The sequence below is a fragment of the Xyrauchen texanus genome, chromosome 8, assembly GCF_025860055.1.
Source record: "Xyrauchen texanus isolate HMW12.3.18 chromosome 8, RBS_HiC_50CHRs, whole genome shotgun sequence".
In the NCBI taxonomy this organism is placed as follows: Eukaryota; Metazoa; Chordata; class Actinopteri; order Cypriniformes; family Catostomidae; genus Xyrauchen; species Xyrauchen texanus.
In genome coordinates, this window is record NC_068283.1 from 11,035,830 (window position 1) to 11,052,831 (window position 17,002).

The following is a 17,002-nucleotide window of genomic DNA, read 5'->3' on the forward strand; positions in this document are numbered from 1 at the left end:
ACTTCTTGTTTTGTGGTCTGAAAGTAATTTTTCTACTCAAAATTACCCATTTATGTAAAAAATAATAGCTGTTGATTGTTACTGTCCTCATGTTTTTTTCACCAAGTGTTGAGGCGTGCAGCTCTGTATCTTGTTTCTATCGCCAGTAATGCAAGGTGATTACGTCTAATAGACTGCATAGCATGCATTAAACTTCCCTATGGAATGCTTCCATATGTCACGTGGTACATGATTAAACACGGATTTAAAAGTTCAAAATGTGATGTGTTGTAATACATTTTATTAAGTTTCTGTACCATATATACAAGCTACAAGTTACTGTATTAATGTACATATACAAGTTACTCTATTAACTGAAACGTTTAAGTTAAATTTGCTCACTCACTTCAATATTATGTCATGAAGTTAAGTAGATTTTACTTAATTTTATACCATTAAAATGTACTTAGAAAAACCTGCGAAATTAAAAATAAATCTTACAACTATTTTTCCAGTGTTCTCTTAAAAAACTAACCTATTGGCCTACTTTGTCAGTACCATGCACAGTGATGGCATTAGATGGTAATACCACAGTACTTTGATATAAACCATGATTCTAACCGATTACCTTCTTCATGTACCATATTACCGTTTACATAGCATTACATGGTATTACAATCCAAGATAGTAGGAATGGCAATTGATCCGATTTTTCAATATAAATCTATAGTAGGGATGGAATTTTGCAGAAAGCTACATTGGGATCTGCAGAGACTTAAAAAAAAAAATTAGATTTTCCACAACCTTGAGTTGTCCATGTTAACTTGAGAGGCATTCCAAAATATTACAAATTTATGATATGTACTACATTTTTGCACTCAAATTGCCATTTCCAACGATGGTCGCAAACGTTTGGACCCTATGTGTACCATGGTAGGCTATAAGTTTGTAAGGGTAAGAAAATAAAATTGATCACCTCATATTTGACATTTAACAGGATAAATTTGCAATTCTATGACAAAATCAAGCCTAGGTCTCGCGAAATTGCTACACTTGGTCTCAATGAAGAAATGAACCATAGTTCGTTTCTGCGCATGCGTCACGTTTCAGTCAGCTGGCGATGACGCGCAGAGGAATCCATGAAGAGCCGCTCATTGAACTCTTTAGGAACGCGCCTCGCTGGAGTAAAAGCGCTGCTGCTCACTGCGCGTGCGCGTTCCTCAAACTTCAGCGAGCGTCTGTGCTTGGATCCATCAGCGCGACGCCGCCGCCTTCACTCGAGTAGAGCTGCCTAGAGCGCTGCTGCTCACTGCGCGCAACATGGAGTGAGTGAGTGAGTGAGTGAGTGAGTAAGTGAGTGAGCGCGCCTGCCTCTCGGACTTTCGGCTTTACTTGCGCTGCTTGAGGAAATTCCGGCCGTAAAAAAGTGAATCAGTCTGGAAGAAAAACGACGATGTAGTGCAAATACAAACAGTTGACTGTTTTATTTCGCACCTGCAAAGCAGCTCTATCAAGTATCGCACTGGGGGAGAAGTGGACAGCGGTGGGACAAACATGCTCTCGCCGTTCTTGGCGTATTTGCTGTCGGTTCTGGTTCTGTGTCGGATTGCGCGCTCCCAGTACTCAAGCGACCAGTGCAGCTGGAGGGGCAGGTGAGACGCGCTCCAATGTGTTTATTACAGTGTTGCATTAATATTTACATCGTAAATAGAGTAATTTTTAATTCTAAATCGAACTCATTTTAAAGTCTGTAATGTAAATTTTTATAAATGTTGTTAAAACTTTAAAATGTTTGATAATGAATTATTATTTAATTATAATAATAATTAGAAGTAGTAGTAGAAATAGTAGTTATCTTATAATAATTATAAAATGTGTTATATTTAAATAATATTTTTAGTATTTGGCCTCTTACCATTTATTAATATTAGTGTTGATGTTTTGAGTGGTGCTAATATATAATTATTATTTCCAGTATTTTTACTAGCCTTTCGTTAATGGTATTGATGTGGGTAGTTGTAGTAGTAGTGATTGTAGTTTTCTGCATAAATATTTGGTACATTTTATTATTATTTTCTTACACTCTTAAAATTTGTTTATTATTATTATTATTCATTTGTTTTCTTGGTCAGGATAGTTATTTCCATTCTGACAATCTTTTTGACAGTCTGCACTGAAAGTACTTCTACATTTAGAAAAGACAAAGCAGGAACTATCTAAGCAGTGGCTTGATTTGAACTAACCAAAGTTATTCACATATTTATAATATGCAAATATCTGTATTCTTTGGTTGTACAGATAATTTAATTTCAAATAGTGTAATAAGCATAGGGCTTATGTACACACTGCTAACAAATATACAAAATGTTTTCTAGAAAATCCAGAAGAACTTTGGTGACTTAAGGGCATATAAAGAGCTTTTTATGTATTACAATCTTAGTGGGTCAAAGAGGCTTTAAACCTTTCAACCATAACGTGCAATTAAATCTGAAGGCTGTTTGGTTTGTCTGGCTCGGTAATAAATCTTTAACTAATGAGGAGTTTTGTTGATGCTACTGATTTTCCCACAACCTTACTTCAACTCATAACAGGTTTGTTATTATTCCTCAACAATTGCTCCCTTCCTTTTAAGAATTCCTTTAACATTCCATTTTTTGAGTCTCTGTAGTCTTTTCACAATAATAATAAGAGTGAATGTGCTGTACTCTTGAGTGTGCAGCCATAATCTGGTGTTGATTTGGTTGGTCGTAGTTCAGCCTTTCATTACTGCTGAGCTGAATTTCAAATGTTGGTAATTAAAGAGGAGACGTTATAAATGAGAAGCCGACTGCTTGTGAGTCTGCTCTGAGCATGTGTCACCCCGGGCTGCACATGATGTTTTGGACCTCACCTCTCATTTTGATGAGATCTGATTGTGGAGTTTGGGTGACCCCACTTGCAGCAGGTCTAAATTAATTGCTGATTGAAGAACTGGTCGAGGATTCAGAAGCAGATGGCTTATTTTCTGCCAAACTTACAGTGAGCCGCAGACTTAAGGTGTGGATCCCCAGCATGATGTCTAAAAGTAGTGGAGAGAGTCTTTTGTGCGGCTGGTGGACAGCGGCAGGTTTAGGGTTGCAGCGGTATACCGGTTTCACAGTATACCACAGTATGAAAATTGACTGTTATCATTCCATGTACATTTGCTTATCTACGGTATTGAGAAAGAAATGCAACCGGATGGAGAATCTCACCTGCGCGTGCGCATCTCCTTTCCTCCTCGACTGCCTGTTAGACTCATCAACTTGCACCACATGCAGAGGAGAAAATGTCAGAGAGAGGCGTGTGTGTGTGTGTGTGTGTGTGTGTGTGTGTGTGTGTGCACACGTGAGCGCGTCTATTCGGACTGGGTCGCGGGAAGCAGAGAAAGAACAATGTCGTGGTTCTCCCATTGAAGATATTTTGGTGGCCGCACAAATTATAGCCTATTTAGGACTGCGAGGCAGATTTAATGATAATCTCACAATCAGCTAAAAGCTTCTCATCTGCACTTTTGCGCAAGTGTAATGGAACCAGCTCACGATGATGATCTACACCGCTCTCTGATGTGTGCAACAACTGGGCTTCCCTCGATATTGCGGAGCACAGACCTCAAAACTGATGTGACCAATTTCAATTCTAGTGAGACTTTTGTAATTTAAAGCATTACGGAGGAAGTCAAGTCAAACCTCTCAAACAGTAGACAGCCCTTACACGCCAAACAGCATTGAGGAACTGTTATATTTTGAGTTTCATATGAAATAATCTAAAGGTAGAATCTATTAGACCTCATTTTATATCAACAGTGGCATTTTTCAAGATGTGTTTCAGCTAATATTTATTTTTTCATAAATACTATCATTTGTTGTTGTTTTTATTACTATTATTTAAGATTAGCTTCACTGACCTAACCATGATAATGAGGAGCCTTTCCTCGTGTGTAATATGTATGTTCTGTTTGAATTATGTTTGAAATTAGGAAACAAACAGGATAATAATGGGCTCATATAAATAAACATGTTTTTCAATTCTTAAAAGGGGGGAGAGACAACTTCCGGTAGATTTTGTTGTTGACATCACAACACAAATAATGTCACTTGAAGCATGTCCTTGTACTTGAAAACTATGAAAAAACTATGCAACATAAAAAGGAAATGCAACCCAGGATACATTAAATATGGTACATTTTTACTATGGTGGGTAGTCACTTGATTTCCAAAGTAAAATCTGTCCTGAAGCAAAACCAGATGAGAACCACTGAGTTAAAGATGCAGACACGAGCAGTCTGACCTCACTGTCATCTACAGTACATGTTAACTGTTAATAATCATAGGACATTACTTTAAAAGCTCACACAGCTGATGTTATTTTTCATTTAGTAGTTCATTTAACATGTAAACTAACATGCTTTAGTTATATAACATATTATAGTTACATGCTATTTTTATTTTATTTTATGGTTTCAAGTTTTAATTATAATAAAGTGTTTGCTCATTTTCATTGATATTTTCTGAGATGGTTATCATACCGTGAAATCCTAATACCGTTGCAACCCTAGGCAGGACTGCTACCCGGACATGCAGCTCCACGTGTTTTTGAGGAGTCGAAAGCCAGGGGAGATTCAGTGCGTGACCTGCACTTGCAAATGCAAGGTTTGGCTACTGTCTCCGCCCTTGTCTGCGGACAGGCCCGTGTGTCCAAGGATTCTTTGACTTAAGATGCAAAAATCCTACCCACACAGTATGCCAGTGCTGGATCTTGCCAAATCATTAGAATGGAGAGAAGAAAAGAGAGACGGTTAGTGTGTGTGTGTGCGCACACACACGTCTGCACATGAGGGTCTTGCACGTGGGTCTTAACACCTTGTGTGAAAAGACATTATGTTCAGTACTCCTGCTCAGAGAAAAGCTTTTCTTTGATATAAGGTTCAGCTTTTGACTCAACTCTAGCGCAGACTGTTGAGAACAATTCCCCTAATGTTTGAAGTTTCCTTTGCTCTTTCAGATACAAGGCAGCTAAAGTAAAGCTCACAGAATATCCAGGCACAATTATTTAGGGGATTGCCTTAAGGCCAAAGTTTACTTCGGTTGTCCACATTGCTGATCGAAACACGCACGCAATTTCGTCATCAGCGCAGTTGCCGTGGTCCATCCTTGTGTAGCCCAGTTTTTCTTGACACACAATCAATCCTCATGTGTGCACATAGTCAGTATTCGTGTTCACTTACAATCTAAAAAGTATACTATAAAAGACCACGCGCCCAACCGTGTGCAAGACAACAAAAGCAATGTATCCCCCTGAGCCAGGTTAACTTGCTTTAAAATATACTTTGGATAAAAGTAATTAAGTACTTACCTGGTTACAATTGAATCAGTATTTTTTTCAACAATATGTCAGTATTTGGTGAGTAATATTACAAAAGGATTGACTATAGCTCAAAAACCAAGTGAGTTGCCTACCTTGACAGCATTTTAAAGCAAGCAAATATGCTTTTCTGCATACCGTTTTATCTTGTGTGTGGTTGAGCACCTGAGCCTCTCAAATTATAGTCTTTTAACCACGATCCCAAATGGATGCATTTGATGCAAGCACAATATGACTGCTTTGTAATACTCTTTTAGCATCAAATATGGCGACAACGTGGAAAGATGCGGGCTGTCTGCAAGTCTTGAAAAACTCTGCTGCATGCGGATATACGCGCAAGAATCCCGGATATCCCACTGTGTCAACGATGAAATTTGCGTCATGTGTACAGTACAAGACATACCACCGCATGAAAAACATTAGTAACATACAGTACTTTAACCAAAAATCATCCAAGAAGGAAGGTGAAGTCAAGAGAAATGTTGACTATAAATATATTTCTGAAAAATATTTCTAATTTCTGAAACAAATTTGATTTAAATGTAGTAGCTGACAATAGTATTGATTGACGACTGATATATTAGCAAGGCCAATATTTTTTCCATTCTGAGATTAATTCATTGGCTGATAACTGTGCCCACATGGCCGATTAACAAAAGTATCATATGTATAGTAAAATTAAAAAAGGATAATATACTTTTGACCTAAGGTCAATGTATACTTCGGTCTTCCACGTGCCGAAACATTGCAAATTTGATCATCAGCACAGTACATGCATACCGTCCATGAGCAGCCCAGTTTTTCTAGACATGTGGACAGTCCGTGTCAGTGCACATTGTCTGCACATGCGTCTGGTGTTGACTGTAGTAAAGAGTATCACAAAGCATAGTGCGTATATGGGGAACGCTTCCATACAGGCTCACGGTCAAAAGAGTATACTTTGAAAGGCTAGAGCACACACCCAAATGCAACGCGTAACGGGACGCAGAAGTAGCATTTATTATTTTATTCTGTTATCAAATATGTATTTTAACATCTGTGAAGTAAACGTTATGAAAATAAATATTTTTTTTCATACTTCAAACTATTGGAATCGACTGTGAGTTGAGTTTCACATGAGGAGCACTTTTTGCAAGTTGCTGTCTACACTATTTAGAGCATTTCCAGAGAGTTAGGATTCATTTAGTTTAGGTTGCTGTCATAGAAGATATCCACCTATGTAGGAAGTAGACATTGAGGCAGCTCACTAGGGTTTGGAACTGAGATTATAACTTGTTTCTTCTTTTCACCTTGTTATAGTGGGCTGACACATGAGGGACACACCAGGGATGTGGAACAGGTGTATCTCCGCTGTTCCCAGGGGTTCCTGGAGTGGCTATACCCCACGGGTGCAATCATCATCAACCTGCGCCCTAACACGCTGTCTCCAGCAGCCTCTCTTCTCTCCGTCTGTATCAAACCATCTAAAGAGTCTAGTGGAACCCGCATCTACCTGGACCGGCTGGGCAAACTGCGATTACTCCTCCGTGAGGAAGATCAGGCGGAGGGGAGAGTGCACTGTTTTAGCATCCAGGATGGGGCACTGTTCATCGAGGCTGTGCCTCAAAAGGATATCAGCCGAAAAATCACAGCCTTCCAGTATGAGCTGGTCAACCACAGACCAGGAGCAGATCCATATTCATTATCTGGTATGAGTTTTTGATGTTCTCTCCTATCTTCAAATGGCATCTTTAGCAGCAGTTTTCTTTCTTGCATTGATGTGTTACCTACTGAAAGAGGAGGTTTTGGCAGGGAACATAAAAGTAAAACTCTACATTTTAAAATGCGTATATATTCTATAAGATGATATTGTCAACTTTTTGGAGTGCATTAGCATATAAATGACCTCAAAACTAACAGACATGGACCCAGAAGCTACAAAACACGTTTTTTATTTTATTTTGTGAAGTCTTTAAAGGGCAGTTGACTCATAAATGAAACTTCTGCTAACCTGCTTATTTCTGCTAAAGGAAATCTACTCATCCTCGTGTAATTTTTGTAATTATATTTTTCCACACAGAAGAAGTTGTCTGAGCTGCTCTTTTCCATACAACCACAGTAAAGACCAGGGGCAGCCAAGCTCCAATGAGGACAGAAAAAGATGCATAAATGTAGTCCTCATGTGTGCTTAATTTTAAGTCTTCTAAAGCCATGTTTAAACATTATACATCCCTCTGTGGTGCTGAGAATTGTGGATCTGTGTTCATATTTGCACTGGAAAGTGATACTGATTTGAACCTTGTTTGCCGTAGTGACTGTATGTTCCAGGACATGTGGCATAGTTCCACTGGTATCACGCTGGGATGCTGGAAGCACCCTTTTGCTTATATCAGTGATTTACTCCGGAAAAGCCTGTTAAACAGTCAACCTCTTTTTAGAAATTAATTTTCAAGTGGTGCACCTGCCAAAACCAAATAACTAGATGGCCTAAAGAGCCTGTAGATATAACATTTAACGGGTCTTCTTTTCTGCTCCCAAACAAAGCAGAAGTAATGTTCACTGTGTTCCCCCCTCAGGGGGGTATGCATTCATTGGCTCTGATAAACACAGCACTTTTCATTATTTTTGTAGACATGGATACAGTTGTAGGCATGGAACGGCATAAACGGAGAGTAAATAATGAGAGAATTTTCATTTTTGGGTGAACTGGTCCTGTAAAGCATAGTAACTTTAAACAGTGTGGCATTAAACATGTGGTTTGATGTGGGCAGTGATGTCTGTTTGAATCAGAGGTCACATGTTTCCCCTTTTTTGCAGTAAGGTTGTGATTTCAGCTATCTGAGCAGGCAGATCTGTAAGGTGACCTATTTTCTTTTTTTCCGAGCTAGTAGGAGGTTTTTTGCTTCCACCTCTGGAACGCTGACCTGCTGTGCTGGAATTGAGTTGCTTTCCATCATTGTGGAATGTGTCTGACACCAGCTGTTGGAAGGACATATTATCTCCATCTTTTTCCAACTCTCTCTTCCTCTTTCCCACTCTTCTCCTCTGTTTCTCTGGCTGCCCCTCCCTCTCTTTTTCCTTCATTACTCTTTTCTCCATGTCTCTGAAGTGGCTGGGATGCAAGCAGAGTGGAATATGAATCTTTTCTCCATTAGCGTGGAATGTGAAGGGGACCAGATGTAGCAGGGACACTATCTTCCCCCTTCGCCCCACCAGCATGGGAAGTGGTCGCGATCACAGCAGCGTTGCATTAATTTGGGGGCAGCGAGGGCTGCTGACTAAGATGCCAGTCCATTCCTGTGGTTCTGTTCTTTTATATGTGAGCCATGCAAAGCTTTTGAAAAAAAACAAACATCTGTGCTCCAAACCTGGCTTTAGTGTTCAGGATGTGAATGCTAGCAGCATTAACGCTTCACATCAAAACTCTTCAAGGCCTAGACTTCTGTAAGATCACCAGCTTTGATGCTTTGGCTTCTACCAGCTGTTGCGGAGCTGATGACTGGGTGACCTCTGGCCCTGTTGGTGGTGCGTTGCTCCTTGTGTGGCAACACTGGCTGACCTCCTGTCTGCTCTCCCCGCCCACAACTTCTATTATAGAAAACACAGTATCAAATCCACTCTTATGTGAAGGTCACCAGTTTCAGCAACCATGCAACACTTTATATATACATTTGTTTTTTGTTTTTAGTTTTGGGCTTTTTGCAGTTGAATTTACAGAAAGAGGAAAAGAGAAGTGAAGGGGGGATGGGATCTGGAAATTTCGAAGTGAAATTCAAAATTGTGTCACCATTAATTTCACCACCATGGCTCAATGTGTTGGAGCATGTATGCTAACCAGTAGGCAATGATTCTGGCAGACACTTTGTAATTTGTAACACTGTAACTAACATCCCTCTTATATAAGAGCTATTCGATTAACTATTTGTTGCTGCTCTAGTACCGAAAGTAAAAATCCCATTCATCGAATTACGCATCTGAGTCGGTCTCCATACACTCTCAAATTACTTAAATATTTGCATATATCTGAATAGTTGTAATAAACATAGGCTATGTCTACATTCATACGGACACTAACAGCATTTTTTTTTCGAAACGCTCTCCGTCCACTGCTGTTTTCAAGCATTTTCCAAAAGTTGTTCGCCCACACTGAACCGTATAAAAACTTATATCACCTTACTGCACATGTGAAAAATCTCTGTTGCATTTTTGGTCTGAAACACAATCGTCCTTGTGTTTTGCCATGTTCGGACACCAATTCCAAGTAAACTTCCCATCATTTTTGAAGGAATGCAATGTGAATGTTGTACAAAGTAACATTTATCTTTAACAACGCTATCAAAGTGAATATCAGGCAGAACAGCGCTGTTATAACACAGGCCGCCATCTTGATTGTTGAATGTGACACATGACTGTGTCCCATGACAACAAATATGTCATAGTTTTCAGATATGTCGTTTTTCCCAGTTCACACTACAACATGAATACAGCGGTTTCAGATTCATCCACTTGGGAGAGCATTTTCAAAAAGCTAAATTTTTGCTGATAAAAACGCTGCATCAGTGTGGACGAAATGTCAAAGCGTAGAGAAATAGATGCGTTTTCAAATGAAATGTATTAGTGTGGGCGTGGCCTTAAAATATATTGTTTATATACTTATAATAAACAGCGTTTGGCTAAAGGCACTGGCACACATTTTCTTCTGGAAAAAGTCAAGTTAGTATTATGTTTTTTTAATATATATTTTGAAGGCCTCTAGCCCACCTGCAATAACAGACAACTAAATAATCAACCGGTCACACTCTCAGCCCTTGCCTGGCTGCAAGTGTGAGGGGGTCAAGACCCTCCAAACAAACGTGCTGGATTATATCTGCGCATGGGGACTGTAATGACCCCTGAGCCACACGACAGTGCCCTGATTTATTTGGAGAGAGAAAACACACTGATCAAAGCCGATGTGAAGCATGCGGTGTTTAGGTTTCACTGATTGCCTTGTTGCAGTAAAATGAATAAGCTGCAACCTGAAAGCAAGGGAGTGTTTTTATCTTGTCATGTGCTGATATGGGTTGTAAAATAGTACAAAGTGTTCAACTCTCTTTAGATTGTTGGCACAGGTGGACGTGTGGTGCAACGTGTGTTCATTTTGCCATTTTTTTATCCAGAGCTCCTAGTACCTGGAGTTGCTTCTGCTTGTTTGAGTTCTTCTCAGCTGGATCTCGTTTGCATTGGGGTGTGAGGATGCCATGTGTGTTTTTGTAGAGGAGGAAGGGTTGATCTCTAGTGCAGTAGTCTTGTGGAGCTAGACCTTTGACTAAACTGCTAAAGGTCTGGTTCATATTCCAACTTATATTGGCCATGAACCGCCTACTAATAAGAGCTGTCTGATTGACCTGTACAGTGTTTAGTGACAGTTGATATTGTTCCTATGTGCTGTTTAGGGTGATAAATTCATTTAAATAATGGCATGGCAGACTTTCCGAACAATTGCACAGAAAACACAAAAAAATAACAGGAAATGTGTATAGACTTTAAGTACAGTACTGAAAATAAGTGCTTTCACAAAAATTCACAGACATAAAATAAAAAACAGCAAAATAATCAGTTCTGCTTGTGGATGTCTACAGTAGTTACTTTCTACTAAGTACCTCAAACAAATCAAAGATTTTAAGGCAAGAACTTGGCAAGTGCAGTGATTATATAAGCCTCAAAAATGCTCATGGGGCCTGGGTAGCTCAGCGAGTATTGACGCTGACTACCACCGCTGGAGTCGCGAGTTGAATCCAGGGTGAATTGAGTGACTCCAGCCAGGTCTCCTAAGGTGTGAGCAAATTGTCCCGGTTGCTATGGAGGGTAGAGTCACGTGGTGTAACCTCCTCGTGGTTGCGATTTAGTGGTTCTCGCTCTCAATGGGGCACGTGGTAAGTTGTGCGTGGATTGCGGAGAATAGCAGGAGCCTCCACATGCTGTGAGTCTCCACAGTGTCATGCACAGCAAACCACATGATAAGATGCGCAGATTGACGGTCTCAAAAAGTGAAGGCAACTGAGACTTGTTCTCCGCCACCCGGATTGAGGTGAGCAACTGTGTCACCATGAAGACCTAGTGAGAATTGGGCATGCCAAATTGGGGAGAAAAGGGATAAAAAAAAATAATAATTTCCTCAAAAATGCTGTATCAAACTGGTACCTCATAAACACAACCTTAAGTGCAAGAGTAAAAGAAAATGTGAATATATTTAAAAAAAAAAACATGAACATGATGTAAGCAAATGTAAAAATGGTTTAAGTTGGTTTGTGGCGACCACAATATGTGTTGTTCAGTTAATTATTGGCCGAGAGCATGAAATCATTGATATTCAAGGGATATTTAGAAACCAAAACACTCAATTTTGCATAGTTTTGCATAGCCTGTGTAGTTCATGGTATTATTAGTGTTTTAGTTTAGAGACATTTTTATTTGCCGTTTGTATTATAATTTTGGTATTGTGCTGGGTCACCACTATTTTATTTAAAATGTGCATCCAAAAGCAAAATAGTTTCCCCATTGCCACTAATGCAACATCCTGTCAGTTTTCTACAGATGTTTTTTTTTTTTTTTATGAGGAGCCTTTTCTAGCAGGCCGCCCCGCTTTTCTGTTTGGTTAGAAACCAACAAGCGTTGCGCAACAAAGCGGTGACTATATAGTCGGCCGCCACACTGTCAATAAATAACTATCTGTGGCAGAAATTAATTTTGCCTTTTGAAGGTCCAATGTGTGCTGTGAGCACATGGCTAGTGTAGAAACATCAGTGTGCTGTAGGGTTGATTTCTTAGAGAGATTTCTAAAAGATAACAGGGCACATTGACGTGACATCGTTGGTTCTTGTTTTGTTGCTTTCTGTTGCAAGTTTTAAGTGTTTTGTCTGATTTCGTTCTTTTGATTTCTCTACAGCACCCTGCCAACCCTGCACTGATGCTGAAGTCCTCCTGGCGGTTTGCACCAGTGACTTTGGTAAGACAAGAAGCAGCTTTAAGGAAATGTCTAATGTTCTTGATGATCACTTGTCAGAAATCATGAAAAAATATGTACAGGTATGGTTATCGGATTTTTTTATCATTGTTTGGAAGCCATCATAAAGGCGCAGTCACATTTACCTTTGCATGGCAAAATACAGTCATCTCGATGGGATTCCGCACGGCTATCATGACTTCTGGCGGCGAATAATTTTTCTGTGGATTTCATGTGGAGTTCAAGTTTGGTGAACTTTGACAGGCAAATTCGCCTTGTTGACCAATAGAAAGTTGCTTGGTTTGACAATACTTCTAGCAGTGAGTTTCCTTTTAACTTTACTCTCATGGAGTATAAAGTTCTGCATTAAATAGAGGCTGCTTGGAAATTATTTTTTTGCTGGTTTCACACACACTCGACACCCACCAACGCCTTCTTCGCCTACAAGATTTTGCAGTGCACATGTCAATTTAACCGTACCTTAAAGTATCAAAAAATTATCCTCTAAGAATCTAATAAGATTCTACTGAATAAACTAAAATGTATTTCTATTTGATTCTAAAGAGTAGTACTAGATTGATATTCAGTATCAGGCAATTAATCCACCAATATCTGGCCATTTTGAGATTATCGACATTGGCTGAAATCTTCACATTATCGGCGTTGGCGATTTAATAGAAATGTTAGGGGCCATTCACCATTTTTTTAATAGTTGAAGTAATATGCACTAGACATATGTCTTTGACGGTTGCATAGCATCTTGTGCATGAGACACAACATTGTCAAATTTTAAAATGTTCCTCGAGACACTTGCATTTTTTCCCATTGTTGCACTTCGTCTATCATTTTTTAACACAAAAATGCGTGCAGTCTGAACGGCACTTTACTCCCTCTTGTCTTTGTTCCAAAATGTACTAACAATGCTAATGCTACTTGGATGATAAATTGATAATAAAAAAATTCTTCAGTGAGTACTGTGTTAAATACGTGTTCATTTCATCTCTGCAATTTTGTGTCCAATTATAAAAGCTGTTGTTTATTTAGATTAATTTCTCTCTCTCTGCCTCTACAGTGGCACGGGGTACTATACTAGGCGTGACACAAGAAGACGATCAGACATCCGTCGCTGTGTCCCTGAGTCAACTCTACAGACAGAAGACACAAGTGTTTGTGTCAGGGGGCGGCCAAGCCAAATACTGGACAGGCTTTATGAAGATGCCCAGACAGTGCAGGGTTAAATCCGGGGAGGGCGTGTTCCTCTTCACTGGGACGGTGCGATTCGGGGAGGCCTGGCTCAGCTGCGCCCCACGGTACAAGGACTTCCTTAGGGTGTATCAGGACGCAAAGCAGCAAGGGACAAACCCATGTCATTTGGACACAGACTGAATTCTTTCCAGGAAACCACACAGTCCGCCCAGTCGCTCAAAAACTGTGACCCTCCGAGCAGCTCTTTCGCTCTATGTGTGTGTGTCTGCAGACAGGAGTGGATATAAATCAGTATAGACTGGAATACCGCAATCGAATCATCTTGCATGCTATCCCAGCAATGGCTGAGACAGAGACTCAAGCTCTTGAAACATCTTGCAAAGAAAAATAAAGTTGGACTTTTATTACTAAGCCAATGCGGATTTCTTCTGTCATGTCTTAAGACGTTTTTCTGACGTCTTATTTTTCTTACGGTCACAATGTAGCAGACCTCACTGTTGAATGTGTAAAAATGTGAAAGAAGAAAATTCTAAATGAACTTCCAAATGCTTTGTAAAAATCTTGTTGTACAGTTTTGCAGTTGTTTCTATGACAGAAATATATTGAAGAAAAAGCCTGCTTTTTAATGTTTATTTTTTAAGAACATTTGAAGTGCAATTCCTGCCTGTGTTTATTCTTCAGGCTGTTCAATTACAAATGTGTCTTTCCAAGGATTAAAACAAGTTTTTCTCTTTGGAACCAAATCATGCTTGTGTTTTATTGAAATTATAGAGAAGTGCTCTGCAATCCCTTTATGCAATTTTACTATTTAATCTATGAACAAAATGTCAGATATTCAAAAATGATTTATTTACATTTACAAACTAGATTGTAACGTATTTGGAGGTTGTTTGAAGATGTTCTAAATGTATTTGTAGCAAGTTACTATGCAGTTGCTAAGGTGATATGGGTAGTTACTACTGACCCAACTCAAAATGGCCAACCCCCAAGTATTTACGATATCTCCAGTCAGGATGGGCGTTGATATAGATTTCCCAATTCAATTACGATTCACTAGCTCTCAATTCAATCTGATTCCGATCTCTATTCGATCTGATTCTATATCGATTCATATGGGTACATTTCAGTTACAATTTCCATTTTTCTTACATATAAAATAAATTCTCTTTTAGCTAATGCTCTTAATTGTAAAGGAACCGTTTAGGCAATGCTTCTAGGTACAATTCGAAAATATGAATTTTACTAATTATATTTTATCATCAGATTGTTCACATTGTAGCTTTTGAAAAAAATTCTAACTCCGTCTGTTCCTTCAGTTAATGTCTTGAAATTGCATAATATGTTGCATATATACAGTACTGTGCAAAACTTTTAGGCACTAAAGATTTTTCACAAAAACATTTGTCTTAAGATGGTTATTTATATCTTCAGCTTTAGTGTAGAGAACAGGGTGCTCTGCAACAGAGGACATGGCCCCCACAGAGCCCCCCAATTAACATCTAGTCAGTCTTAGATTACGTAAAGAGACAGAACCAATTGAGACCTAATTAGATTAGATTAGCCTAAATAGATAGAAGAACTGTGGTGAATTCTCCAAGAAGCTTTGAACATCCTATCTGCAAACAACCAAGAAAAACTGTGTCCAGGTGTATCTAGGAGAATTGGGGCTGTTTAGAAGGCAAACGTGGCCACACCAAATATTGATTTAGCTTTTTTATGTTAACTGGTCTTTGTATGACATTAAGTAATAAACGAAAACTATTTTTGGCATTCTTTTTGAAGACACTATGCAACGTTTTTCACAAGTGCCTGAAACGTTTGCACAGTACTGTATATTTGTTACATTTTTATTGTGTAATTGCATCATTTGTAATATTTACTAGTATGTACATTGATATGTACAACTTAGCTTAATTGGTACTGTCTCTTTATACTAACGGCATCTTCCAGTAAGCGCATCCAATGGCAGAAAACTTGCGTAATTTTTCTAGCACATCCATGTGCGATTAGAATACTTTTTTCATGACATTTGTAGTTGCATATTGTGAGATTTGGTTGCTCATGCGCGTGGTATACTTATAGAGGGTTGCCACATCTTTTAATTTAAGAATCGATATCGAGAAAAGAAGAATGCAATGCATAGGAAAATATATATTTTTACCTTCAATCTTCAGTCCTTAGATATGGCTTGGGTGCCCTAGGTAAGTCTTTGTGATTTTCTCATCCATCAGGTTAACATTGTAAGTGTAAAGGAATATTACACCTATTCTCAACAAGCTGCATGATTTGAGGTATCATTGGGTGTCAGTGGGATGTCTGTGAAATGGTGTGGGATGAGTTACACACCTTATTTCAATAATTTGAGTTATGGGTTTGTTCAAATTCCTAATTGGTTTCTCTAGCAAGGTTCTGGTTTCACAACAAATTTTATGAACATTTAACAAATTTACTGACAAGGTTTTTTTTTTTTTTTTAAACCCTTCCCTCTCTAACAAAATTCCTTTGTCATTATTCACCAGCCTCATGTTTGTGATTAATTTACCATCCTCTCCCTCTCCCATTTTTATTAAATCAGGGACATAATGCGTAACCAGCTTTATCCATTGAGCATTGTGTGCACATTTACTTCCGTCCAGACTCCCTGTGAGATATATGAGCTTTTGTTGGTGGTTGGTTTATTGTTTTGCTCCATATGAAATGCATTACTTTTGTTTATAGAGCCATACAGGAGAGTTATCATTCACTGGATGTAGACGGGGCAGATTCCTCTCCACAGGTTGCTGTGGTGCCCAGGGAGGCGCTCAGTCAAGTTCAGAGTGAAAGGACCCTTTGTGTTAGCTGGGCCCGTTCTAAGAGCGATTCAATAGAGCCCTGTGATGCCACACAAAATGGAGGAATGAACTATTTGCACTATGAATTTGACCATTTCAAACTCGTGCGGCTTATTTTCAGGGCATTTACTTGTTTAAAAATATCAAACTGAATGAGGGGAATCCATGCCAAAGAAATGTATTACTGTTATTACTGAATTTATTAAAGTTATTACTGAGTATTTTTGGTTACTGAGTCTCAGGTTCTAGATTTAATCTTGTATAGTTTTTATATTTATAGCGGCACTTTAATAAGCATGCTGACAGTGTTCTTTGCTTATGCTTTTGAAAGTTTGTATGGTAAAACCTTCTTGTAAAAAAAGCTTAGTCTTTAAAATCATCCCCTTTAAAGGTGGAGTAAGATATTCCGTGAATATCTCTTCATGGTCCGCTAGCTGTTCGTTCTGTATGTGCGCTGAAAAAAGATCTGGTGTTTGTACACAGCCCTGCACTGTAAATGGGAAAATAAACAAAGTGGATCGGACCAATTCACACAACACTAATTTACATGCCTGAATTTGGGGGGCGGAGCTTCTGAAGAAGCACTGAAGGGAGGGGTGTGTTTGTTTGGCTGTTGAGTTCAAATATCAACAGTCTTTCT

At 39.0% G+C, this 17,002-nt stretch overlaps 1 protein-coding gene across 1 annotated transcript; it reads left to right on the forward strand.

Moving 5' to 3' along the window:
* Positions 1-1,187: 1,187 nt before the first annotated feature.
* On the forward strand, positions 1,188-14,237 carry metrnla (meteorin like, glial cell differentiation regulator a). Its single transcript, XM_052132842.1, has 4 exons — positions 1,188-1,631; positions 6,661-7,049; positions 12,269-12,328; positions 13,398-14,237. The coding sequence occupies exons 1-4, from the start codon at positions 1,534-1,536 to the stop codon at positions 13,709-13,711; spliced, it is 861 nt and encodes a 286-aa protein (XP_051988802.1). The 5' UTR covers positions 1,188-1,533; the 3' UTR covers positions 13,712-14,237.
* The last annotated feature ends 2,765 nt before the right edge of the window (positions 14,238-17,002 follow it).

Excerpts from the sequence above, each read along its gene's own strand:
- metrnla (XM_052132842.1), top strand. The coding sequence starts at position 1,534 with ATGCTCTCGCCGTTCTTGGCGTATTTGCTGTCGGTTCTGGTTCTGTGT. Across the intron at positions 7,050-12,268 it reads AGATCCATATTCATTATCTG|CACCCTGCCAACCCTGCACT; the intron begins GTATGAGTTTTT and ends ATTTCTCTACAG. Across the intron at positions 12,329-13,397 it reads GGTTTGCACCAGTGACTTTG|TGGCACGGGGTACTATACTA; the intron begins GTAAGACAAGAA and ends CTGCCTCTACAG.